General features: G+C 33.0%; 2 protein-coding genes and 1 long non-coding RNA gene across 3 annotated transcripts; 2 read left to right on the forward strand and 1 right to left on the reverse strand.

Annotated features, from left to right (window-relative positions):
- Positions 1–1,569: 1,569 nt before the first annotated feature.
- LOC143079645 (cytochrome b-c1 complex subunit Rieske, mitochondrial-like) lies at positions 1,570–10,131 on the reverse strand. Its single transcript, XM_076255105.1, has 4 exons — positions 9,871–10,131; positions 8,307–8,450; positions 3,181–3,483; positions 1,570–1,850 (listed from the first exon to the last, which is right to left on the reverse strand). Exons 1-4 carry the CDS (start codon positions 10,067–10,069, stop codon positions 1,687–1,689), a joined length of 810 nt encoding a protein of 269 aa, XP_076111220.1. The 5' UTR covers positions 10,070–10,131; the 3' UTR covers positions 1,570–1,686.
- LOC143079646 (uncharacterized) lies at positions 4,064–6,312 on the forward strand. Its single transcript, XR_012979454.1, has 3 exons — positions 4,064–4,526; positions 5,274–5,341; positions 6,103–6,312. It is a non-coding gene; the product is annotated as an uncharacterized LOC143079646 (long non-coding RNA).
- A 7,367-nt stretch (positions 10,132–17,498) lies between the features above and the next one.
- Positions 17,499–27,785, forward strand: LOC143079648 (uncharacterized). The gene is made up of 5 exons (XM_076255106.1): positions 17,499–17,589; positions 23,012–23,149; positions 23,844–24,059; positions 26,610–26,842; positions 27,180–27,785. The coding sequence occupies exons 1-5, from the start codon at positions 17,554–17,556 to the stop codon at positions 27,295–27,297; spliced, it is 741 nt and encodes a 246-aa protein (XP_076111221.1). The 5' UTR covers positions 17,499–17,553; the 3' UTR covers positions 27,298–27,785.
- Positions 27,786–27,943: the final 158 nt, after the last annotated feature.

Consider the following 27,943-nt stretch of genomic DNA (forward strand, 5'->3'; position numbering starts at 1 on the left):
TTTCTATTAACTTATACTTAAGTTATGGTGCAAAAACCAAGAAAAATGCTTATTTTGGGCCCTTTTTCGGCCTCTAATTCCTAAACTGTTGGGACCTCAACTCCCAAAATCAATCCCAACCTTCCTTTTGTGGTCATAATCCTTGTGTTTAAATTTCATAGATTTCTATTTACTTATACTTAAGTAATGGTGTGAAAACCAAGAAAAATGCTTTTTTGGACCCCTTTTCGGCCTCTAATTCCTAAACTGTTGGAACCAAAACTCCCAAAATCAATCCAATCCTTCCTTTTGTGGTCATAAACCTTGTGTTTAAATTTCATAGATTTCTATTTACTGATACATGTACTACAGTTATTGTGCGAAAACCAAAAAAATGCTTATATGGGTCCTTTGGGCCCCTTATTCCTAAACTGTTGGGACCAAAACTCCCAAAATCAATCCCAACCTTCCTTTAGTGTTCATAAACCTTGTGTCAAAATTTCTTAGATTTCTGTTCACTTAAACTAAAGTTATAGTGCGAAAACCAAGAAAATGCTTATTTGGGCCCTTTTTGGCCCTTAATTCCCAAACTATTGCTGTCTGTGACCAGTTGTTTACATCCTTGACCTTTGTAAATATTTGTTTCATTGGCATTCACACCACATCTTTTTATTTTTTCACACCAATAAAAAACTTTACATCAATCAATGAACCCTGAAAATGAGGTAGAGATCACCTCACATAACCCTGTAACACTGACATATGCCCATATAAACAACCATTTTATATACCGTTTTATCTAGGTCATTTGGTGGATAGTTGTCTCAATACCAATCATACCACATTTTTTTTTTTAATATTAATCCTGGAATTTAACCTGACAACTGAAATGAGGTCTTGCTACAAAAATTTCACATATATAAAAACAAAGATGTGGTATGATTCACAAGAGACCAAATGACACAGAAATTGACAACTATAGGTCACCATATATAAGGCCTTCAACAATGAGCAAAGGCCAAACCACACAAAAAAAAAATCATGTACCAATTATTGTCGACCTGCAGTATGAATATAGGGAGATGTTTGGAATAAGTTAATGAAGCACATTACCCATTGTGCAAGAATAATAATCCTAATTTCCAGAGGGCCATACAGGGTTTTTGACAAGAGAAGTGTCTAAAAGTCTAGAATCTGTGATGTGAATAAATTTAACAGATAAAATTGTGAAAGGAGATGAGGAATGTGTCAAAGACAACAACCCAACCAAGAGCAGAAAACAGCCAGAGGCCAATAATGGGGCTTCAACACAGAGAGAAAATCCCACATTTGGAAGTAGGCTACAGTTGGCCCAAACTTGGGACAGACACAAAAATAGGGCTAGGTTGAAACTTTCTAAGATCTATTATCCCAACGACCAGAGGGTGATTTTAATGCCAAGGTTAAGTCACATTGATAATATAAGTGTATTTTGCTGCATAAAAATTGTTTGTTCACTTACATGAAAGTTGGGATGACATATGAAGGTATTATCAGAAATGTTATATCTAGGTCTTTCGTGAAAGGCAAAACAAAACTCAAAAGCTAATAAAAACTTGTCAAATTTCATTACAATATGTGAACATATAAACTATCATCCACTGGTACCATTGTACATATTTTCACCGAAATAAATAAAATCATTGTTCTATTATTTAAAATCCTTGGTTAACCAATAACCAGCATTGTTCCTTCAGGAAACGAATGGTCAGGGATGTCAAGGTTCAATGGAGCTGGACCTTTCCTTATTCTTCCAGATAAATCGTAATGAGATCCGTGACAGGGACAGAAATAACCATTATAATCTCCAGCCATGGGAACAGGTACACACCCTAAAAAATAAACAAATAGTAATTCATAGTCTTTTATAAAACAATAAGCATTGTGTATAATTTCATAATAAACAACGGTTATGGCAAACTAAATTTGGAGAACCGAAACAAATTTGGGACATATGTACGGTCTACAGACGGTTCAATGGAATTTGATAAAATTTGTGTTAAGTCTAGCATGTCATCTTTCAAAATGTCTATGATTGTGAATATGTGTATGGATGCTGTTCCTTCCAATGAATCCCTCAACAGTGAAAACTGAATATGTTAATCATCATATACACTAATGAATATAAATAAATGTGTACACAGAATGATGGACATGGGTAGCATTATATGTAGTGACATACATGACATAGTTGAGCAGAATAATCTTGAATGTTATTTTGTTGTGCCACTGAAAGTGTCCATCTAGAGGGATTTGTATCAAATTTGAATCAGATTAGCATTTTGCTGGTGCCTTCCAATGAACATAGTTTTCTTAACTTCACTTTCTCGGATTTGTAAATTTGTGCTCATTTGAAAAATTTGTCTATACTTATTATACTAGTGTGTTTAGTTTTCAGGTAAATACATGTCTCTGCTGAATGTAAAATCACTGCAAAATGTTCATAAAACTGTTTTTTTTTATGTTTTCAAATTGAATCTTAACAATATATTGTGAGGAAAGGATCTTTTCATATTTGTTTGGTTGCAATTTGCAATTAATCATTTTAGTCTATGACATGACAATTGTGTAAGAATGATAAAATTGATGTATATGTAATGAACACTCAAGTTAACATAAGTACATAGTTGAATGGTTTTACACTAGTAATTTTTGGGGCCTTAATAGCTTGCTGTCAACTTCAGTGTGAGCTTAGGGTCCGTGTTGAAACCGTACCTCAACCTATAATGGTTTAATGTGACTTGGTCTCTTGTGCAGAGTTTTCTCATTGGCACTCATACCACATCTTCCTATATCTATATAGAAACATAAGAAAACATATCTTTCTTCTATCTATTACCGAGGAGTTTATAAATGATAGATTGCTTGATGTTAACACCATTTTCAACACTAGTGTGCTATTTTATGGCAGTCAGTTTTTATTGGTGGAGGAAGCTGAAGTGCCTGGAGAGAACCATCATTGGCAAACCTTCGGTAGGAACTCATTAGTGTATATAAACCAAATTTAAAGTAATTTGAGTAATAAGAAATATAACTTAAAATTCTTTGTACCAATATGAACTAGGTTTCAGAGAACTATATCAATTTGTAAGAACATACAAGTCTATGGTACCACAGTACATGAAGCAAGCAAATTAACGGTATATTTTAGGTGACAATTACCTAAATGTGTGCAGACTCCTAACATCACAGCCCATTCTGGCTTTTGTGTTCTATCCAAGTCGTGTTGGGGATCTCTTAATGATGCTAAATCAACACCGGCTTCTGTTGCGATTTCTTCTTCTGATCTATGCCTAATAAATACTGGTTTGCCTCGCCATTTTACTGTCAGATTCTCTCCGATAGGGACATCGGCAAGATCTACCTCAACCTTGGCTAAGGCTAAAATATCAGCTGATACATCTATTATTCCCATTAAATCTTGTACAAAGGATTTAGCCACATATGTACCTGCAAGTGCTCCACCTGTAAAAAATTAACAAGAGGCTGTCACAACGACAGCAAACCGGATTTATTAATATTTATTTGTGTCCTGGCAATATCACAAGAACCATTACTGATGAATGGTGAAAGTGAAAATCGTCAATATCAAATTTGACCTCCATTTTGTCATCAGTATCAACATCTTAAAATTTGAAAAGCTTAGATTGAATGGTTCATGAGTAAATGCAACAACGTGAATGGAAACGCCATTTCACAATCTTTCAAGAACCATAACTCCTGAATGGTAAAAGTCAAAATCGTCATTATTGAACTTGACCTCTAATTTGCCATCAGTAACAACATATAAAAATTTCAAAAGCTTTGGTTGAATGGTTCATGAGAAAATGCACGGACACGACTGGAAACACCATTTTTCAATCTTTCAAGAACCATAACTCCTGAACGGTAAAAGTCAAAATCGTCATTATTGAACTTGACCTCTATTTTGTCATCAGTAACAACATATTAAAATTTGGGAAGCTTTGGTAAAACAGTTGGGACAAGATCCCTAATGCGCCTTGAAATGAGGAACTCAAAAGTCACGTGTAAACAAAAATTCTCTGTGTAGTGATATTTGACACTTTTCTATGATAAACAAGTGACTGAGCTTAACCATTTGAGTTAATTTAGAAAGTAGGGGAACACAGAATAAATGTGTAAAATCTATGGAGCTATTAAATGTGTTCAAAGTATTAAATTTTCAAAGAACTTTTTGTGTTAAAAATGGGATTATTTACCATGAGGAGCCGCATCACAAAAGGATACTCGGGGTTTGCTAATTTACGGAAAAAGTAATCTCACTTCGTACCCCGAAAATTTAACCACATATGTCAAAATGTCTCAGCTTCGAAACGAGCCATCACACATATCCAAGTTAACGATATGGACTGAGCAACAGAAGAAAACGTTACCATTACGGCCTATGGAAAAACTAATGCGCATCTGTACCCAATTTAGAAGCTCAATTCCAGAAGTTGTCGGACTGATTTATGGATGATTTCACCTGTACACCACCGAAAATGATGGTTAGTATTTTTTTATTTATACCTAGTTATCATAAATGGTTTAAGATAAATATTATTGATAAAGATCAGCAAAAACTCAAGGAAATTTTCGCTTTTAAAATACATTACTGGCACGGGGCTGAACACTTTTTTTAGGCACAATCATAACTTTGTTTACTTCCGAGAGATTCGAAAGGAATTTGTTTGCTACATTGAAAAGGCAAGAAATAACTTTTAAATATTATTAAATTGTAAGTAAACATGACACAATATAGTCTTTGTTATGTAATTATCACTCTGGTCTACAGGAATACCTGATAATCAAGGGAGATAACACACTTCATACGAGTAAAGTGAGATACATCATCGCATGTGCTTTTAACCAATGATTTGACCCCTGGTCAGTAGATATCATATGCATAAAAAACAGAAAAAACATTTACATGCTTTAAGAAAATCATGAATTATTATTTTTAATGCACATGAGCAAAACAAAAGATATTGTCATTTCTCAGCACTGAAAAAGGGGGAGGGTCAAACTTTTTTGAAAACAATATTTCTGCACCTATTCAATTATTAAGCTAGTTAGCTACTACCCATTGCTTCTAATACAAAAGGTTTAAATGAAGGTGGCTAAGCCACAAGGGAGAAGCATTTGTCTTTCTTTGTGATTAAACTTTCAAGAATAAGATTTTTCTCTCTCAATAATACTTATGTATTTAAATCAAATGATAACAAAGCCTGAGTATTTTTTTTGTCTTATTTCAGTTCCAGACGTATCATTATTTTCAACCTGAGATGGCAAACTAGAGGTTTTAAAAAGTCCTGAATAACTGGTAAGCATTTTGTTTTATTAGGCAAGCTCTAAATTGTTTTTTATGATATTTATGCAATTGAAATTACAGACGGTATGTTAAAAATATGCTAATATGAAAACTGTTGCTATGGTCTTGGTATTAAATGAAAAGGCTTAGTTACAGATCGTTACGACTCAATATTTCGAGTTAAATCTTGCGGCAACTGTTTCTCATGTAACACTGCAAACTATATTTAGCACTACTTTGATCTGTCGTTATTTAATGACGCCATTATACATGTGATGTCACAATGTTTCCGTTAAGACCTCTTGTGGATTTCTCACTGATAAAAGGTTTTCACTGAAATACATGTAAAAAACATTTTTTTCTCAAATAGAATTATGTGAAAGGACAAGTTTTGAAAATTTGCACTATATTGTACTCTAATTATATGATATGGATGATTTCCAAGTAGTTTAGAGTGGTTTTAACAGTATTAAATACCAGATTTCCACTAGTAAGAATAATTATTTTGGTGTTGTTTTTTTTATACAACCTTCATTTTTGCATAATTTCTCTGTCAAAATGCACTTTAAGGCACAAGAAAATTTTGTAGAATGCTTTAACAGGGTCTGTGTATTGTAATAAGAGGTTATAATCAGAAGTTTTGTCCTTGTTTTGACTAGTGAAGGTATTCTGGAAGAAATTACTTATACATACTCATTGTATTCAAAATAAATGAATATAGCGACGAAAGTGTCATTGCCTTATAGTGCTAAAACAACTTTATTTTTTTTCAGAAATGGACAAAAATACACAGATTTATTCAGAATGTTATACCGATGAAGATCACATAAAAATATTTGGAAAAATCAGAAGTATGGATTTCAATATGGGACAAGATCCCTAATGCGCCTTGAAATGAGGAACTCAAAAGTCACGTGTAAACAAAAATTCTCTGTGTAGTGATATTTGACACTTTTCTATGATAAACAAGTGACTGAGCTTAACCATTTGAGTTAATTTAGAAAGTAGGGGAACACAGAATAAATGTGTAAAATCTATGGAGCTATTAAATGTGTTCAAAGTATTAAATTTTCAAAGAACTTTTTGTGTTAAAAATGGGATTATTTACCATGAGGAGCCGCATCACAAAAGGATACTCGGGGTTTGCTAATTTACGGAAAAAGTAATCTCACTTCGTACCCCGAAAATTTAACCACATATGTCAAAATGTCTCAGCTTCGAAACGAGCCATCACACATATCCAAGTTAACGATATGGACTGAGCAACAGAAGAAAACGTTACCATTACGGCCTATGGAAAAACTAATGCGCATCTGTACCCAGTTCATGCGTAAATGCACGAACACGACTGGAAACACCATTTTTCAATCTTTCAAGAACCATAACTCCTGAACGGTAAAAGTCAAAATCGTCATTATTGAACTTGACCTCCATTTTGTCATCAGTAACAACATATTAAAATTTGGGAAGCTTAGTTAGAACAGTTCATGCGTAAATGCACGGACATGACTGGAAACTCCATTTTTCAATCTTTCAAGAACCATAACTCCTGAACGGTAAAAGTCAAAATCGCCATTATTGGACTTGATCTCCATTTTTTCATCAGTAACAACATATAAAAATTTGGAAAGCTTAGGTAGAACAGTTCATGCGTAAATGCAGGGACACGACTGGAAACTCCATTATTCAATCTTTCAAGAACCATAACTCCTGAACGGTAAAAGTCAAAATCGCCATTATTGAACTTGACCTTCATTTAGTTGTCAGTAACAACATATTAAAATTTTAAAAGCTTTGGTTGAACGGTTCATGAGTTAATGCACGGACAACATTTGATTCCCGCCCGCCCGCCCGCCCGACCGACCGCCCGCCCGACCGCCGTACATCCCCAAATCAATAACCGACATTTTTGTCACAAAAATCCGGTTAATAAAAAACAACACATATTTAACTGAAAATGCATATTAGACATGTTAGATAGTTAAAAAAATACACAAAACTACTTTTGATGGAAGGAATTTGGTAGCTTCTTTTGGCAATTCTTGTCAATTAAGAGTGGATTCGTACACACCCTGCTACAGGTGATATTGGAAACTCACAGTGTTTTAACTCACAGGCTAGTGATCATTAATAGTAATAATCTACCAAGACCATTCCACAACGTAAGTTCCCTTCAACTAGGTTTTATAGTGTTGCCAGATAGTTGCCTCATTGCCATTAACTAAATATTACTTCCCTCCATATAATAATGTCTTATCATAAACTGAAATGAATGGGGGGGGGGGGGGAATATTCAATTGTACATTTGTACCAATAATCTAAATTTCAAACTTTTTCAATCAAGTTGTAAATCCCAATGAGGATGGGTCACACAAATCGTGTTGGTTTATCATTCAGCTGAACCTACTATTGAGGAAATAACAGACATTGTTTTAGATTGAATTATTTTTTGCTGTGCCTACAGATTTATAGCCAATTTTTTGTATTTGTATGTTCTTGCATACTGTGGATTCATATAATTTAAATCAAAAATTCTTTATTTTATTTAGAGTTTGCATGAAATGTTTAGCATTGGATGTTAAGAAATCAATCAATTAATCAATCTAATAATTTATAAATGGCAATACAAAAACATGACAGTTTAAAGGCAACAGAATATATGCCGATACTTGACACTGGTTCCTTGCAAATCCAAATAACAAGAACTAGAGTAATCTAATATAAAGATGCATTGTCTTGGCGGAAACCATCCTCATTCAAAAGATGGTAAGAAGTATTTAGGTATTTACATGATTTATCTATGTTTGCTCTGAGTGCTCCTGATCTAGCTACAAATAACCTTTTGATGTTGTCAATAATAACTTATACATGTAATTGTGACATCAAATATTTTTTCAGAAAACTGTGTCACTTTAAGAATGGCATTACTAATGCACATGAACCTGAGCTTAAGGTTGCTTAACTTAACATTACTCACTTCCAACCATCAAATAGGAAAAGAGTTTCCTTTGTGGTTCTGATTGTACTTGAGATACATTAACATCTTTAGAACCTGATCTTTTATATGATGAGTAGTCTGGAAAATTTATATCTGTATGGGAATACCTTACTTGTTGTGGTCCTGAAAAAATAAAGTTCAATATTAAAGTTTGTCACACTTTAAAATCCAAAAGTCTCTCTATGTTTTTAACTATAGGTATAACCTGTGAAGACGAACGAGTCTGTTAGCTACATATGGAAAAAATGTTTTTTGTTTTAATTAATAAAATCATTTTCATTCATTATGACATGTATGGTGTACTAACAAAACTTTTTTATAAAAAAAAAACATTTTGTAAATAATTTAACGTAGATTTCTTCAATATGACAAAACAAGTTTGAATGGGATAGACAACCACACTATCAGTATCAGGTCCGTTCACGCCCAATATACTTTCGCACCCTACACGTTCGCACCCAAGGTCCGTTCGCACTCTACACGTTCGCGCCCAATTTTAATTCAAATTTCAGTTGAATAATTGGAAAATCATGATATTTGTTTTTAATTGCTTTTGTGTAAATACTGAATGTATGTATAGCTTGGTATGAGTAAAAGATTGAAGATTTTAAATTAAATGAAAAACACAAAAGATAATTGTTTTTAACAGCTTGGTCCCTTTGATCTGAAACAATGAAACAATAAAATATAGCAATACACTATTATAACCAAAACATGATCAAACATGATAAAATTTATTCAACACACAAAGAAAAAAGTAGTCAGAATCTCACTCCATTTTGAAACAAGTCAATGAAACAAAGTTATAGCAATAAACTAACCAAAACATAATTAAGAGTTATTCAACACAAAATAAAACATTGACAGAATCCTACTTTATTTAAAAAGGAATATTATTTTTTTTAACAATACACTGTCCAAAACATAATTAAGATTTATTCAACACAATAAAAAATGCTGTGTCACTTTATTTTGAGACAACGAAAACAATTATACTTATAAGAATTTACTACTTGCCAAAACTTGATTACAAAGTTATTAAACCCAAAACCAATTAAAATTGGGCGCGAACATGTAGGGTGCGAACGGACTTTGGGTGCGAACATGTAGCCTTTTGTAGGGTGCGAAAGTGAAAGGGGGCGAACATGAGTGGGTGAGAACATGAATGGGCGCGAACGGACCCGGATTCCACACTTTCCTGTGTCCACAGAATCAATAAGACAATATACAACCATGACAACGGGAGTTTACAACTGTGAGTCATTTCTCAATAAAACTAGTTAGGTTCCTTGCATTATATTAAAGTTAATTAATTTCTTTTATAGACAAGTGCCTGAGAATAATTTATGGGCCAGCTATTAAATAAACTGTAAGCCTCGCATTATCGGATTATCAGCATGTTAGAATTGTTATGTCAGACTTATGTACATGGTGTATTGAAATAGTATTTGTGAGAGCATCAATTTCTATAATTAAACAAAAAATTAAATATAAAAAGAAACAAAAATATCAGAATTGTGTGTGCAACGATCAATGTACTTACTACACCAGTTACTTGAAATTTTGACTGCAGACTTCGGTGCCAACTTATGTAACGTATAAGACGATTTCTTATCGTGTTGGGACGGTTTTAATGACACAACTTCTGGTGCCAGTGAAGCTGAAGGTAGAATCGGTCTTGTTATTTTCCCTATCATTTGTGAAACTGCTGGCATAGCAGCGGATTTAGGTAGGGAATACATATCCCAAAATTTTGTCCAAAATTCAAGGTGACCGGAAGAGAATTTATTCCGGTAGTTGCTCTCGTATATATCCGAAAATTAACAACTAAAAATCTATTTTGGTGTCTTATATAATAGTATTTATTTTTATTCAGATCTAAGTGTAATTAATCAACCTTATTTAGACACATAATAAATAAAAATTCAAAATATATTTTACGACATGAGCTTTTGGGTAGAGTAAAATGAATATAAATCCGACTGAGGATTAAAAAACAAAATAGTCCCGGAACATCATATTCCGGGAATGAACAATTCAGCAACCGTGACATCTAAATCTGATTATACAATTACTATGTATGATATGAAATCATTTTGCAATTAAAGCCTTACCATGTGTCCTTCTTTCCATTCCATCCTCTTCTACTTCCCAGATCTTTCCAAACAGCTCATACAGCATTTGAGTTGAAGTTTCAATGTCTGCTTTCTTTATTTCTTCTGAAGCTGATGGTCTTTTACAGTCCACTGCCGAAAGCTCTTCCGAAGGTGGAATGTCACCTTTATTTACAGGTGGATCCTGGTTTAGCACATTCTTGAAATGCTCCACCCATCTTTTCATTTGCTCTTCATGTGTGACGAGTGTTTTCCCTTCTTTGTTTTTGACTGGTCTACTTCCTTTCTGGCATTTCCCCGTTACTGAGCAGTTTTATGTTGTCATACAGAGCTTTGATGTTGTTTGCTCTAGCTGCTTCTTCTGCTTCTGCTGTCAGTTTTCTACAAATGCCCTCCTAGATTATCTCTCCTTGCACTGTTCCTGACATCCTTGTTAGCTATAGTTGGTATACTCTTCTGATATGCTAATTGTTTTGCTGATCTTGTTTTGCTGTTGTTCAGGATATTTTTTTTTTATATTTTTCCATTCTTCCACTTTTACAGGTGTTTCTGGCGTTATCCATTCCTTGTGTTTTCTATTTTTTAAACCACCTGATGTTTCGCTAGCTGTCGTGAAAGCTTTTTTAATTACTTGCCAGTGATCTTCTATTGAAACTGTTTCCTCTATTGCATTCTTGGAGCGATTTTTTGGAATTCTGGAACATTTGGAACTCTATTTGGAATTCTGATTTCTTTTTTGCCAACATTGATATTTTAAACCGTTTTAACCCCAAGGGTGACTGGGGTATAGAAATATGGTCACTTGGTCTTCTCCCGACCGGCAGTAAAACGCTTGCTGAAGTGGGGCGTCCGTTTGGCTGTGCGGGATGTATCAAGTTCGCAGTCACGTCCGGTCAGAAGGGGACGTTAAATCAATCCGATGCCTCGTGTAAAGAGAGTGCCACGCTCTTTGCACGTTAAGAACCCTTGCAACAACTCTTTGAGGGGTCCGTAGGTGGCCTGTTGCAAGGCAAAATTTCTGTCCCTATCCAATATACCCTCATTTTCCAGTGGCAGTCCAAATTTCCCCGACCATCATCCTAGATGGCCTCTATTACAACAACCTACGTATTGTATTTATTGTGAACTTGTTCTCGTCCTGAATATGCATGAAATATTTGCCACTGGACGTTAAGCAACCAACAATCAATCAATCAATTAAACCGTTTTCCTATTGATTCAATAATTTGGTGTTTCTTTAGCTTCAATTTGACTTTTGCTATAATAAGATGGCGGTCAGTGTCAGCGTCGGCTACTCTTTTAACTTGGACATATTGTAAACTACTCCTAAACTTCTTGAAGATGCAGACATGGTTTATTCGATTTTCAGTGTTCATGACTGGAGATATCCATGTTGCTAGATGACATTTTTGTGTGGGAAAACTGTTCCACCAATGGCCAGATTGTGATTTGCACAGTGGTTGACAAAAAAATCTCCATTCTCATTCATTTCTCCTAGCCCATGTCTTCCCATCACTTGTTCATAACTGTTGTTGTCACTTCCTATCTTAGCATTTGGGTCTCCCATTAAGATGGTGATGTCTTTGGAGTTACATTTCCTGGTGGTTTCTTCAAGCAATCGATAGAATCCTTCCTTGATGTCGTCCTTTGCGTCATTTGTAGGGGAATAGCATTGGATGATGTTTAATGATATCCTTTTATGTGTGGTCTTGAATTTTGCCATGATGATTCTGGCACTTATTGGCTCCCAGCCAATTAATGTTTTCTGAGCTTCTTTTGACAGAATAATGGCAACCCCTTCAGAATGTTGGGTATTCTCTTCCATATGTCCAGAGTATATAATCACTTCTCCTAATGTTAGTTTTGATTGTCCTGCATCATTCCATCTTGCATCTGCTATTCCTAGTAAACCTATTTCATATGCCTTCATTTCATTGGCGATGGTTTGTGCTTTTCCTGGAACGTACATAGATCTCACATTTCATGTTCCTATCTTTGTTGCGGATTTAGAGTTCAGAAGTCTCAGTTGTGTAGCTTCCTTTCGGTTTTGGCCATCCAACGTCATTCTCCTTCTATGTAAAGGTCTTCTTTCTCTTTCATCCAAGGTTCGTAAATTTTCGTTTCGTGTTTTTGTAATCCGCTTTTACCTCCAAGCAGGGCATTAGCCTACCTTAAGGTTCCAGGAGGGTTTTTAAAGGCATCTTGAATGCAGCTTTCCACATACGAGTCACTGGCCGGTGGGGCATTGTTTGCCCTCCTACGCTCTTTGTCGTTGTCGCTTGACAGCAATCTTCCACAGGGGCAGTGATCTCCCCACTATTTGTCCAATAGCTGGAGTGGTTGTCTTGAAAGGACTAACGCCGTGACGGTTACCACAACCGGGATTTGAAATCAGAGTTTTTCTTCTACTAGACAGGCTGCCTACCTAGGCTCACAAGACCCATCTTCCCGTCGCCCTTGTAGTTTTGCCTAAGGCCTTTTGGTGCTCAGTATTCATCTGTTACCACGGAAAGGAACTACATAGGACTTGATGTGGAGAGGCTATGTACTGACAGGGAGAGACTGACTAACTGTGCACCTTTTTACATTTCTGTTAGCAAGCGGCGCTGAAAGCGAGAGATGACAAGGCGAAGCACACAGATAAAAAACACAGAACACTAGACGCATCACACAACATTTATCAGACAGTATACAGTTTATACGATATTTTAAATACTTTATGAGATATCTTCTTTTAAAAGTTTAAAAGATACCTTATAAAGTATATGATATACTAGTATCTTATAAATATTTTTATATAAGATAGCTAGTACAATTTCTGAGATATCTTATATAGTTTATATGATATATCAAATCATGAGTTAAATATTTATAAGATATCTCACATAATTGATAAGAAAATAATATAAGATATCTTATAATTTATATGAGATGTCTTATAGACTATATGGGATATCTTATAAACTATATAGGATAGATATCTTATAAACTATATAAGATATCAAGATACTTTATAGCTTACTGTTCGATGTGAGCCAAGGCTTCGTGATGAAGGCCGTACTTTGACCTATAATGGTTTACTTTTATAAATTGTTATTTGGGTGGAGAGTTGTCTCATTGGCACTCATAGCACATCTTCCTATATCTATCTAATACATTAAATAAGATATCATATACTTTATTATATATCTTATATACTTTACAAGACATCTTATAAGATATCTTACATGATATACTTTCAAGATAAGGTATCTCCTGAATATCTTTATATAAGATGTCATCACAGGCACTTGTCTCAAAATTTATTTTCTATATAAAAACAATTTCTAAGACAAGGGCCTGTGGATATAGTTTTTAAGATACCCTATATAGTTTATAAGATATCTTATGAAGAAAATTATATGAGATATGTTATAACCCATATAAGATATCCCATAAACTGTCATAAGATAGCTTTTTTCTTTCATATTTTATATAAATAAGGCCATTAGTTTTCTCGTTTGAATTGTTTTACATGGTCATTTCGGGGCCTTTTATCGCTGACTATGTGGTGTGGGCTTTGCTCATTGTTAAGTTTAAGTCCAGTGGCGGATCCAGAACTTTTCTTAAAGGGGGGCCCGCTGACTGACCTAAGGGGGGCCCGCTCCAGTCATGCTTCAATGATTCACTATATAATCAACCAATTTTTTCCCACGAAAGGGGGGGGGGGGCGGCCCCGCAGCCCCCCCCCCCCCTGGATCCGCCTATGAAGTCCGTACGGTGACCCTTTACGAGTTGTTAATTTCTGTGTCATTTTGGTCTCTTGTGGAGAGTTGTCTCATTGGCAATCATTCCACATCTTCCTTTTTATATAAACTATATAAGATATCTTATAAAGTCAATGAGATATCTTGAAGTTAGAATAAATTCTTTTTTTTTCAATTCAAATCAGATTTATTGTCATGTAAACTATGAATAAGTTTGTGACAAATTATATAAACATGTACACAATATACATTTCACAAACAAAAATCAAAGGAAAACATCAGTCATAAAACATAAAAAGTTCAAAAGCAAAACAATCTATCTGTATGATATACTACTATATTTATATAAATAAATCAAGAGTCCCCTGTCCTGCAGTTCTAATGCCTGTTTTAAAAAGGACCATAAGCTTTCTACATCTTTTGAGGTTGATGGGCAAAGAAGAAATTTAATTTTCTGTCATTTTCTTGCCAGGACATACAATCTGGCATATGATAGCATATGTTTAACTTTGTTTCCTATACTGTAGTAAAACGGCTTGTCGCAAATTGCGTTAATTTGCCGGAACAGATTATCATTTATATTTTTGCCAGTCTTACTGCATAAGTTGTGTTCAGTATAGAATGGGGTGCTCATTTTCGCCATAACTTTCCATGTTTTCTGCAGTTTATGTTCAGGTCTTTATGTTTTTGAAGTTTACTGATATTTCTATATGAAGATAACATCAAAAACAAAATATTCTTAGCTTGAAAATGTGTTTCTTTGAAAAAAAATCATCTGAACAGTTAGATTAAAGGCTATTTGAAATTTCCTGATGTTTTGTCAAAGGGGGACACATATTCGCCGTTTTTACCACAGGCACTTGTCTCAGAATTTTTTTTCCCTATATATATACCTTAATATTAAGGTATATTGGGGAAAACAAATTCTGAGACGAGTGCCTGTGGTTTTTATACATCTATTTAAAACCAAATAAGTACAGCATATTCATCAAATCAATTTCATTATATATGAATAGCAGACATTTCAAAGAGGGGGGCAAGGGGGGTCCCAATAACAGCAAAACAGCAAATTGATTTGGCTCATAACAGATAACAAGGAATTAAAATGGACAAAAACAGATAACAGTAAATGAAATATTAAAATAATATCGTCTTTGACAAATCAGTATTTCTTATTACGGACATAATCCTTTGTAATGTATTCCATTTTCTATGACTATGTTTTAGTATTAATTTATGTATCTAGAATGTGTTTAAATTACTACTCAATATATTATAATATTTTTTATACGCTCGTTAACGGAACGTATTATGGTATACTGTTGTCCGTCTGTTGTCAACATGTCGGACATTAACACAAAAACTCTTTAACCAATTTGCATTAAACTTTAGAAAATTGTTTATATCTATTGACGTGAGCTCCCTTTTTTTTCTTTTTTTTTTTTATAAATTTTAGATTTTAAGTTTCTGGGTAATGGGTTTTTATTCAATAAAATTGGTGTTTTTTTCAGTTTTCTGATAATATCTCAAAAATGCTTTCACAAAGCAAGGAATTTTGGTGAATTGTTTACATCTGTTAACATGAGGTCACTTTCAATTTTTATAAATTTTAGATTTTACGTTTCCGAGTTAACGGGTTTTATTAATTAAAAAGGGGGGATTTTCCAGTTTTCAGACATTAACACAAAAATGTTTTCAGTAGTTCTCATGAAACTTTGCTGAAATGTTTATATCTATTGTTGTAAACTCCCTTTCGATTTTTATTAATTTTCGATTTTATGTTATTGAGTTAAGGGATTTTATTCATTAGAAAAAGGTGGCATTTTCTAGTTTTCAAAAGTTACTAAAAAATGCGTTCAGCAGTTCTCATGAAACGTTGGTGTATTGTTTATATATATTGACTGAAGCTCCCTTTGTTGCTAATAAAAAAAAATGACCTAAAAGAGTTTGAACATTCTGACTTTTTCTAAATGACCATCTAATGAGGTGTGTAAATTTTTCTTAATAAGACTATGAGGCAAAGTGGTATGTAGGGTAGAAAAATCAAAAGCACCAATTATAAGCTTGCAATTTATCAAGTACTTCGAACGAATTTTGACACTCCAAAAGCAATTTATTTGAACAATTTTTTATCAGGTTTTTGATTGTACCAAGTGTACTAGTAAATAGAATACATAGTTTAGTATGGAAACAATGGCTTGAAACGAAATAAGTCTTTGTTTGTAATGAGTTATGTGCAGCTTAAGGACCCAAGTACATGGTTGGAACTTTCATTGTACAATGCATTTGGTTCTGCTTTGAAAAGAATCACAGAGCCGAGTCTATGTACCATATTATATAAAAGGTTAAGTGGTTGTTAGGACTTAGTCCTTAATTGAGATCCTTGTCAGATATTCCTGGCCATATGTTTTCCTTTTTGTCATATTAAGAATTGTTTTAATTTAATATGTTCGTAGGGGAAACAAGGAACATTATTCTCATACAAAAAATTAAGATAATTCTAAATACACATTCATAAAAAAATAGAATTTATTACAAAGGATAATCATAAGATATACTTGAATTGTCCTGGACCTCACTTCTGTGATGGGTATATGTTAATGGAATCCTTCTCTGAATACGGGACAAACATATTAGTAGTGGAAGACCCCAATGTCCAATGATCTTCAATTTATATCGAATATTGACTGTCAAAAAAAAAACCGCTAACATTCCAATTTTCAATAACAGTTAACAGCAAATACATTATCACAAAAACAGATAACAAAAAAACTAGAAGCCCAATAACAGCTAACAAAGAATAAGACAATAACAGCTAACAGCAAATATATTTTCAAAATAACAGATAACAAAGAATTAAATTGCCCCATAACAACATAACAGTTAAACCCCTTGCCCCCCTCTTCAAAGGTGTAAAAAACTGAAGTCAAAGAATTACTAAGAAATACTTCTTTGAAATCATTATTTCATTTGGGAAATTGGCCGAAAAGCGTTGTCTGTTTTTCGGTCCTTTGCAGTAAGTTCCGACATTTTGTCTGAGTTTAAAAAATAATCATATTTTTTGTAATAATATAATTTACCGGCATATTTCTTCCATTTTACCTATCCTTTGAAGTTTTTACACCTCAAAATCATAAAACGGCGAAATTGTGTCCCCGGCGAATATGAGCGCCCACTCTATGTCTCTGCAAATCGTGATTGAAAAATAAATTTGGTTCGAATTTCGAAAACTGATTTCACAATTCTTTTCAAAATGGTCCAAGTATTCTTAAAATTGATTTATTTTTTTGGGTCCGAAATGTCCTAATCTCGCTTCGAAATGTCCGCGACTGAATCTTTGTTTGCTAAATACCTTACCCATTTGCAATGCACGACGGGAAATCGGGAAATTTAAACATGGAGGTTTGTATTTCAAATTTTCAAATATCCGATACTTGATGTTTAATTCTTTGACTTTGGGTTTCTTATGCAGTACTTTAGTCATGTTTATGATGATTATCACCAATAAAGGAATCCAAAACTTATATTGCATTTGATATACTTAAAGCACTTGAGCCACTTTCACTTTGGCGTCCCCACGCACCTGACAAGGTTGTAAACAAATCTGCCGAAGTATTTTTTTGCTTATTTTCTTTAGAAATATTATAATAATGGCTTCCAGTTACACCAGTCATAACCATACTAAATGGGCGTGTGGGACAATTATATTATTCAAGACATTCCAAATACTATATATAACGTCATGAACAGGTTGTGCTTGTGGCTGTGGATAAACACCCACTTGGGTCATTGTTATAGATAATAGACATTATGCATAGTATACCTGAATTGTCAATTTTTAGTTCTGCAATTCATCTACATTGTTGTTTAGTGCCATGATGACCAGAGTCTGTCCAAATAATTATGAAGTTTGGCAAGGCTATTTTTTTTTCAATTAAACCTTCCTACGACAGTCACATGTATGACGTCATGAAGCTGAAGCTATATTTTACTTCTGGACTTTGAGAATGACTTTTGGGGGGAAATTTGAGACACAATTTAAGGTTGAAATCTTCATAGTGGGCCAGAAATTTTTGCAAGGTACATGTAACAAAGTCCCTTTTGTGTTCTTATCGATACAAAATATCCAAAATAAATAATAAAATAAAATACGATTCTATATGATGTGGTCAAATAATATTTACTTTAATTTCAAAATTGTTTCCTAGATTTTCTAAATATGTCACTTCCGTCGAGTACTAAATACCAAAATTTGGAAGACGAACTTCTGGTTAATAAAAATCCATGTTCCATCAAATTTTACCGATTTTGATATTTTATACTTTCCCAAAGTAATGTATTTTGGAATTTCTGGGAAACCATTTTGAAATTAAAGTTTTGGGTGGTAAATGACCTTCAAAGGGTTGCTGCCTTCAAATTAGTCTAACCCAGTATACCTGCCAACTTTCCAAAATGCCAGGGATTTTTATGTGCAAGATGGCTCTTATAAGCCTTCAAAACCTTCAAGAGGGCCTTTAATTATATTTTAATGTTGGTTTGGGGATTCTTTATACTTTAAAAAGCCTGTAGCCATTGTAAAATAAATTGTTTTGTTTAAAATTGTGGACGAAATTGCTCTTTTAAACTTTCAATTTTGGCGCCTCCATGGGGGGAAATCACCTGCAAATAGTGACAGTTGGCAGGTATGACCCAGCCACATTCTGCTTGTGCCTGTCCGAAGTCAGGAGCCTGTAAATCTGGTTGTCATTTTTTTTGCTGTGTAACACGTTGAAGTAAGTCCATGAATTATCTCGATTCTAATATGGACCATAATTTGATATTCGGCCTTTGGTTTCTTTTTGTATCCTTTTTTATAAGTTCTAAAATTTTAACTTTTATTTTGTGGGTTGTGTTGGTGTTAGAATAGTATGAATGGAACAATTGAGTTTTTCGAGAAAAAATTAATACATTTTGATTCACCGTTTACGTGACAGGAAACCAAACAGGAAACCAATCTTTATTTTCTTTATTTTGCACAATATAATTCAAAAGGCATAAATAAACACCATTACAAGTGTTACTTGCTTCATGTTAATATTTAAAATCTATTTTCAATGTTATATTAAAGTTTTTTTTAAACGTGACAGGAAACCATAAGAAACCGAAAGCATTTTTTTAGTTTTATTTTATTGCAAAATCTGCTTAAAATAATCTGAACAGTATACTTTTTCTTAAAATCCATCTTAAATGTAACAGTATTATAAAACTCCTAAATATGTGCATGTTTTGAAAACAATTAGTACAATTTATTCAGAATTTTCCATATTTTCTTCATTGATACAGGATACCATAATCGTTGTATCTTGATGTTTTGGCAAAAAAAATATATTTATATTTGGTTTTGAAATTCCAGTTATATAAAATTTATTCCAAATCATTGGCAATGTAAAATTCTTTAAATCCAGTAAAGAAAAAAACTTTTAACTTGGAATTAAAATCTTTAAAATAGGCACCATGTGATATTTGTGACCTGTACACCATCTACATGGTTTCCACATTTTAACCTACTTTAGTGGGCTAAATTCAATAAAGTACTTCCTTTCAAGTCATGCCTGGTAAAAGTTTACTTTTCCTTTGACAAGTTTATTGCGTTTCTGAAAAGTGTTTGCAGAACATGAATAAAAAAAAATAATTAAAAATTGTGACAAAGTTACCAACTTTGTACATTCCTAGTGTAACGGTATATTAACATGCATTTTTCATTTAATTATCTTTATTCACCTAAAATATCCAGTAATATTTACTGCTGAAGCAAAATCAATCCAACGAACATCGGCACCATGATAAGAGACGTAATTTCGATTGAATTTTCCAAGGACCCTTTACATCGTTATTGGGAAACGTAGTGTGTTTAAACGTCGGTCAAATTTGAAATCGATTTTGTCAAGTCATTGGGCATTTATTTTCACACAAGATCGTATGTAACATTATGCACATAGGAATAATAATAAACCCCGGCGCAATCTCTTTGAAAATTGTATTTTCCTTTTTTAAACAAGTCGAAACAAGTCTACAGATTATGTTTGCTAACATCCCGTTGGAAACAAAAACAATGTTTAGAACTAGTATATCGTATGTCCGGCTGTAAGGGCGTGATCACATGTTAGTCACATGTTTCACGTATGACCGGAAATGATTAGAACTTAAGGACAAAAACAATTTTAATAAATAACTGGACTTCTGTTTCGTGTGAAATGTAACGCATAACGATAACATCATTTTCTTACTTAATTATTACGAAGATCAAAACAAGAATGTAAATCATCTCTGATTTACCTGTTTGAACATCTCGCGAGAGTTCATATTTGCATATTGTTTTTAAGAATTCTATTACTACAAAGCAGATTACATCATCTAAAATTTGCGTTACGAAATCGGACACAAAAATCACGCCACTGTTCTTACATCTGCTACATAAATACTTATAGTTCTCGGCATTTTTTTCTCACTATTCTTATTCAGTGTTCTCCCCAGGCCGTTTTAGCGCTGCGATTTTCAGCGCTATTTCAATTTCCCGCTGTCCTATTGCACTGACCGCGTCGCTATCCCGTTCAACCGCGTCGCTATATTTTTTTCGTATTCTTTAAAATTTCCCGCTTATTTTTCTTTTCGGATCACGTGATTGAATGGTTAACGATTTTTGAAAGAATTATTTCCGTTGTATTAAAGTAACTCCGCGGGACCAGTCTAATAAATTTTACAAAATGGCGTCGTTGAGAGATCAAAATAAACAAAGATTTCAACATTGACATCTATTTAATGAATATATAGAGGCATATATGAATGAAATGAGAAGAAATAAATTGACCGCATTTCCCAACGACATTCACAAACTTGTTTAACGAACTTTGAACAAACAGATTTTAACAACGATCAAATTGGCTTCAATGAGCTAGTCTTTGAAGTATTAATTATCACCCAATCGAACTAATACCTGTTTAATCAGCAATTCTACAGTAATGAATTTTACCCTTTGAAAACAATTAAGAGGATATGATTAGAAAAACAAACCCCAAGCTGATACTAGACTTGAGAAATTCACTTTCTCGATGTCCAGCTTGGGTGAAGCCAAGTTAAACGTCGTAAGGTTAACAGAACACTGCTACATTTTTTCGCTTTATAAAGATGCCGAAACGTATGAAAGGAATGGACAGTGCTAACAGAGACATATAATACATGTCTCGGGTGCTGAAAAGTTCATTTCTAAATTATACAAGGGAAGTTTTACCCCCTTCTCTGACAACGTTGTCTCGACCATTTTTTGAACCATCTACGATTATATCATTACTTTTTTTGCGTTTACAACCGAACTGTCGAACCTGTATTGCTTGAAAGAAGCAGCCCTGTTATCAAGGGATTCATTATAAGCCCGTATTTTACGATTACTTGACCATACATGGCTCTTTTTCAAATGGATAAGGGAATAAAACAAAACGAAAATTTTGTATAAATATATATAAAATATCGATATTTGTCAACCAATCATCAATATATCTTAATTAAATATTGCTTTAAATTTAATGTAAACAGAGGATGGCTTGGATAAGGAATAGTATTTAATGCTAAAAAAAGACACAGGTGTAAACAGGAAGTTATGTCAGCCAGTAAGGGAGATAATTTGGGAGGGAAAGACCTAAAAGAAGTATTGTCAAATCTTGACAAACTTATCTGGTGGCATGTATTCAAATGTTTATAAAATTTTCAAACAAAACCTTTAAAGGTGGTAGTTGTTTCAATTGACATACATAATGTATTTGATTGGTAATTCACCTTTGAAATAAAAAAATCTCTTTAAAATATTTTTAAAGGATTTCTTTCATATTCATAATTGGAATATTTTAGCCTTTTTTTTAAGCAAGTCTTTGATAAGATTTGAATATTATTAAAAGGGCAATTTCATTTCTTCCTTTGAAATACTATACTCATTTTTATTGAAAAGTTGTACTTTGCTAGAAATGTTAATAAAAGTAAATGTAAAAAATACCAATCTTGTCATTGAAAACTTTCTCACAGAAGCTGACAATGACTTTATTGTTGGTCCTACATGTTCTGCAACATCACCTGTTAGTGATAAGAAATCTTCACATCTAGGCAGTCTGGTATAGACCCACCATGGAAAAGACTTCTCCTTGGGTTTTATAGACAAATGATATGAGGATTATATGTATTTACAATGGAGACAAAAAGACTTTTCTTCTATCATGTCTATATCCAGACAATAACATTAGCAAACAAAGGGGTAACTTCCATGAGCATGATGAGGACATCATTACAAGAGAAAACATCAATAGCATTATATAAGAAAAACACATAACAAATCAATTACAAACCAACCGCGCGCCGCGACAAAGTTACTGAGAATTGTCGAAAATCACGCGCTTACCACAGCGCTATCCAAAAATCCTGGGGAGAACACTGTAATATTGGTCGATGTTCTTTGTTATTTGAAAGCAAAAGTTACGAATTTGCCGGTGACGATTATCTATAAATCAGTCAGCGTTATGCTCTTCGGAAGCAAAAAGTAACGCGAGAAACGACACAAAAATACGGTTGTAGAATCTTTGAAATTTGTATATTTCAATTTTTTTTCTAGGGAAGAGTAGCATACACTTGTATGTTAATAAAAATAATGGCATCTTTAGATGTAGTTACAACTTTTCTTACAGTAATTCAAATTTTATCACTTTTCTATAGTTATAGGAAACGGAGCCCAATAGCAAATTATGGTCCATATGACTATATTATGTCTATTCCACTCTCTAACATGTAACAATTACTTTTTTAGGCAGAACAAGTTCTTCAAGAGAGAAGTAGAGGTAGAGGAAAAAAGGAATATTTAGTAAGATGGGTAGGAAAAGGACCAGAAAGTGATTCATGGGAAGCAGCTTCAAGTGTACCTCAAAAAATTGTCAAAAGATTTTCAGTAAGTTCAAAATTGCCAGAATATTTTCCATGGTTGACTTGATAGTAAATCAGTATTGTCTGGTTTTCATGTTTATAGTTTTAACTCCTATTACATGTATTAACTGATCACATTTTATGTACAAATGTATTTCAAACATTCTTTCTTTTGATCATCAATGACCTTTGCTGATCCAGAAATAATTTTCAAGAAAAATATATACTGTAGTAAATGCCCTTCTTCTTAGTTCTGTGTTTAATACAGTGTTGTTTGTTTTCCTGATGCATCTGAAATGACCCTTTATCTACATGTATATGTGTGCAGAAGCATATTTATATTTAAGGATAGGTTCATATACAATTTTAAATCTGAAGGGATCCATGTACATGTTTTGGTTGGTTTATTTTTGGGGTTGCAGTTTAATATAAATTTATTATACTATCAAACTTTTTCAGCAGAATATGACAGAAACATGCATGATGTAGGCCTAGTCACATAAAAAAAATCATTTTATGATTGACTAAGCTAGTAAAGTTTACATTACAAAAGGCTCATCTTATTATTTTTATACCTTATTATAAGAAACTGGTTTAACTGTATCTGTTTTAACTCATTTATGATTTTTACAAGTTGAAAAGTGTTATACAGATGTCTGTTTTGAGTAACTGTCTAATAAATGTAAATATAGGCTAATATCTCAGTTATTATCTTTCAGTCACCAGGAAAGAAAACACCTGCCAAAAGGTCGAGAACTCGTTCAACATCCAGAGGCAGAGGAGGTCGCTCTAGATCAAAAACCCGTAAAGCCAGTAAATCACCTTCTAGGAGAAAATCTGCTCCTACTGGGGCTCCAACTAGACAGTCTAGAAGATCTATTATAGAAACAAAGACTCCTGAATCTGAAATTAGGACAGAAACCTTAACTTCAAAGGTATTTTTTGTCTAAGTAGAATTGAAATTTTGAAAATGAAATAAGAAAAAATATTTATATTATATTATATAGCACCTTCAATGCTCCCCTTCATATTTTAATTGTCTTAAATGTACTATGGAGAATGATAATGTTTTCATATTACATGTATCAGTCTCCATTATGAAACTGTATCCTATTGTATGTTTATTTATATTAAGGTTTATGTACCCTTCTGTAGCCATTTTTGTACGAACTTTTCAAACTTCAATTGTATCAAAACTACAGATATAATGAATAATAGAGATAGGCCATTTTGTACATATTCCAAGGGGAAACTTGATGCAAAGCATTATTTTTTACTGTTCCATTGCATTCAATAGAAAAAGAGGACTTTGTGGCAAATAAATCAAGATTTTTATAGAAAATCCATAGCCTTTATCCTTGTACTCTCATATTTGGCAATTTGATGACTGATAGATATAGGATTATTGCATGCAGTGCTAGCATTGATTTCCTTAAAACAAGTTTATAAATGTAGTTATTGGTTAAGACAAGTATAAATATGGCCAAAATCAAGTACACCTTTTAGGGTGCGCTCGACTTTAGTGACTCAGCACAAGGTGTTTTGGAATTTACAGGTTACTTAGAACTTTTTGTAAAAAATAAACACTAGCACATCATAGAAAATCAAGTGAGTAATTTATGTTTCAAATTTTATAACAAAAATCTCTGTATTAAAGGCTGTGGATTTTCTATAAAATTCTTGATTTATTTGCCACAAAATCCTCTTTTTCTATCAAATGCAATGAAACAGTAAAAAATAATGCTTTGCATCAAGTTTCCCCTTGGAACATGTACTAAATGGCCTATCTCTATTATTCATTATATCTGTAGTTTTGATGCAATTGAGGTTTGAAAAATTCGTACAAAAATGGCTACAGAAGGGTACATAAACCTTAATGAAGTAAAATAAAAGCATTATAAATGTAATAAATGTTAAAAGAAAAGAAGTATAAAATAAAACTTTCCGGATATATGGAGTACATGAATACATGTATATACAGTGTTTTCCCTAGGCTATTCATGCATTGCAGTACCCCTATGCGTAAAATTTCGGCCACATGCGTTTATCATAGCCGCAATGCGTCCCGCTATGTGTGAAATTTTTATTATCTTGTAATATGAAGTGACAAGTGACAAAACTCTACAGGTGTTTCAAACTCACTGGACTGATAATTGATCATAATTAGATGCAACGCTCTGATATTACAACCACTTGGATTAGATAGAATAACATTCAAGCGTTTGATTACATAATAGAAATCGGAAGTTCAAATTGTTTTAGAGATAAGAATTAAAGCTTGACACAGCTTCCAAATATCCTTCCGCGAAAAATAAAAAGTAAACCTTTTGCAGTATAAATTTTACGTTTTGAAATTATAAGCCTGACATCGTTAATTTATTGAAATATTTATATCAAACGCAGTTGATTAGTTGTAACAGAGAATACACATCATTGGGTTGAAACATGATGTAACTTTGACCTCCGTAGCAGAGTTAAAAAAATGTATGGGTCACTGAATATTCACAATGTATTTCAGATCATCTGTTGTTTTGATGTCAAAGATTACTTTATATTTTAAACAGATCTTTCAAACTAATTTTAATCCAGAAGAAAGTAAAACATTGCTTGACTGTACCTTCAGTTGAATATCTATATCCAAATCAAATTTATTAAAGCTGTAAGCCACGATCACAAATTGAATGCTTTGTTTACAATTGTTGAAAGCCATGTGCTTTTTGGCGGGAAAATTGTGAAACCTCTTTTCATAACAGGAAACAGTTACATTTCATTGTTATTTATAGACAATAAGAATTTCATTTTGGAATCATTTTGATTAACTGCCAAGATTTATTCATGAAAAATTAATAATTTCTTGGGGTAAAACTGATAATACTTTTTATTAAAATAATCTACATCTAGGGGTATGGAAAGGGATGGGGGGTAGTTTTTTTTCATAATATTACAAATATAAGTTAACCAATCTGAAAATACATTGTTATTAAAATGGATTTTAATTCTGAAAAACTCAATATGGTTTTTTAATTCCCTTATTATTTCCATCATAATCAGAAACAAGCTACATGCATGTATAAGGTATTTTGAACATATATTATTGGCTTTTATATAAGAACATTCAAGACTATTAATAAGTATGTACCTGCAGTAAAAACAGACCTGGTAGAGCCTAAAAAGAATATACAGGGTCTGGGCCCTTGAAAAAAACTTTTGGACCCAGACTGGCCTTTGGAGAAAATGTTAAGATTTGTTCCTGACTGTATTGCAGATTTTTGTGAAGTTTTTAAACTGACATGCACAATTCATTTATTCCTGACTGTATTGCAGATTTTTGTGAAGTTTTTAAACTGACATGCACAATTCATTTCACTAGTGTAATAAAAATAATTCTACAAAACAACGCTGCGCTTCACATTGCAAATTCACCTTATACCCATCAAAAATTTTCTAGGGAAGACACTGATATATTGTACATTATTATTTTGCAGACGGACATTTCACAGAATAACATTGGTATAGTAACAAGGACAGTGACGGAAGAGAAAACAGTTACTAGTTCTGTGAAAAAATCACCCATCAATAGATTTTCAGACTCTGCCCCAGCATGGAAACGAAATTTACCAGACGTTGGTCGATATTACAACTCAGATTATGCCATGATTATAGTATTTACCTGTGTCACTATAATAACACTAAGTTTTGTTTTGGAAAATAAAGTCGAGTAAGTTATTCTTTTAACATTTTAGAAAACTAAATACATGGTTTTAACATTCATTCAATAGATACATGTATAAGAAAATGTGGTATGAGTGCAGATGAGACAACTTTCCATCCAAGTCCTATTTTATAAAAGTAAACCATTATAGGTCAAAGTTTGGTCTCCAAAACTTCTCACCATCCTTTAGTTTGTTCTAACAGTTCTTTCTGAAATTAAAAAAACAACTCTACATAGAAAAAAGACCATATTGACAATGTTCACACAAACAAACATATTAACTTGTTATGTTGCTCTTCATCTTTAAGCTGGTTATATATCAAGTATAATTATTTCATTTCAGCTTTGCAGCAATATGGGAATACTTAAAGAATCTTTTCAACAGTCTAGTTCTGATGATGACTAGTGTGTTTCCATCATCACCTGAAACCAAATCTACAGGTTCTCAGACAGGAAAATAGAAGAACATTGACCAAACATTTAGTGTATCGATCATAACCTGTGGCAGCTAATGTCATCGATCGCACATTTAACCATGTATTGAAATTACTATAGATGTAGAGTAGAGACTTCATAGGCGAACTCTTGTCTGGTTCAGGTTGTCACTTTTATGAGAAGTCACTCACTGTCAGTATTTAAAAAAGATTTGTTTGAATACACACATTTTTCTTGTGACTTTATTGTCCTTAAACTTCATAGCAGCGTAGTAAATTGCATAAAACAGAAATTTCTACATGAATGATTAGAATGACTTATTTTGATATTTTTAGATTTTTTTTTAACTTAAACATTAAATTTAAACGGTCCATTTTAAAGCAGTGACTGAAATTTTAAAAAAAGAGTCAATTTGAGGTATTGGTATATTTTCTGAAAGTGATTGTTACATATTATGTGCCTTGTGTTCAGATATAAAGCTTCATAAATCTTTCATTTTACATTTTACTGTAGAGGGTTAAACTGATTTGTTTAAGATTTATAGAAATTGAAAGGGAAGATATCTATGACTAAAACAAAGTCAATTTAGAATACCTATTTAAACTTTTTTTTTTACAGACAATCTTTTCTGGAATAATAGGCAATAAAGAGGAGATTTTTTAAAATGATGTA

This window comes from Mytilus galloprovincialis, chromosome 6 (assembly GCF_965363235.1).
Source record: "Mytilus galloprovincialis chromosome 6, xbMytGall1.hap1.1, whole genome shotgun sequence".
In the NCBI taxonomy this organism is placed as follows: Eukaryota; Metazoa; Mollusca; class Bivalvia; order Mytilida; family Mytilidae; genus Mytilus; species Mytilus galloprovincialis.

Coding starts and splice junctions, on each gene's coding strand:
- LOC143079648 (XM_076255106.1), top strand. CDS start 17,554: ATGCACGACGGGAAATCGGGAAATTTAAACATGGAG. Junction 23,150..23,843: donor AAATTGTCAAAAGATTTTCA/GTAAGTTCAAAA, acceptor ATTATCTTTCAG/TCACCAGGAAAGAAAACACC. Junction 24,060..26,609: donor CAGAAACCTTAACTTCAAAG/GTATTTTTTGTC, acceptor ATTATTTTGCAG/ACGGACATTTCACAGAATAA.
- LOC143079645 (XM_076255105.1), bottom strand. CDS start 10,069: ATGTATTCCCTACCTAAATCCGCTGCTATGCCAGCAGTTTCACAAATG. Junction 8,451..9,870: donor AATTTCAAGTAACTGGTGTA/GTAAGTACATTG, acceptor TTATTTTTTCAG/GACCACAACAAGTAAGGTAT. Junction 3,484..8,306: donor TTCCTATTTGATGGTTGGAA/GTGAGTAATGTT, acceptor AATTTTTTACAG/GTGGAGCACTTGCAGGTACA.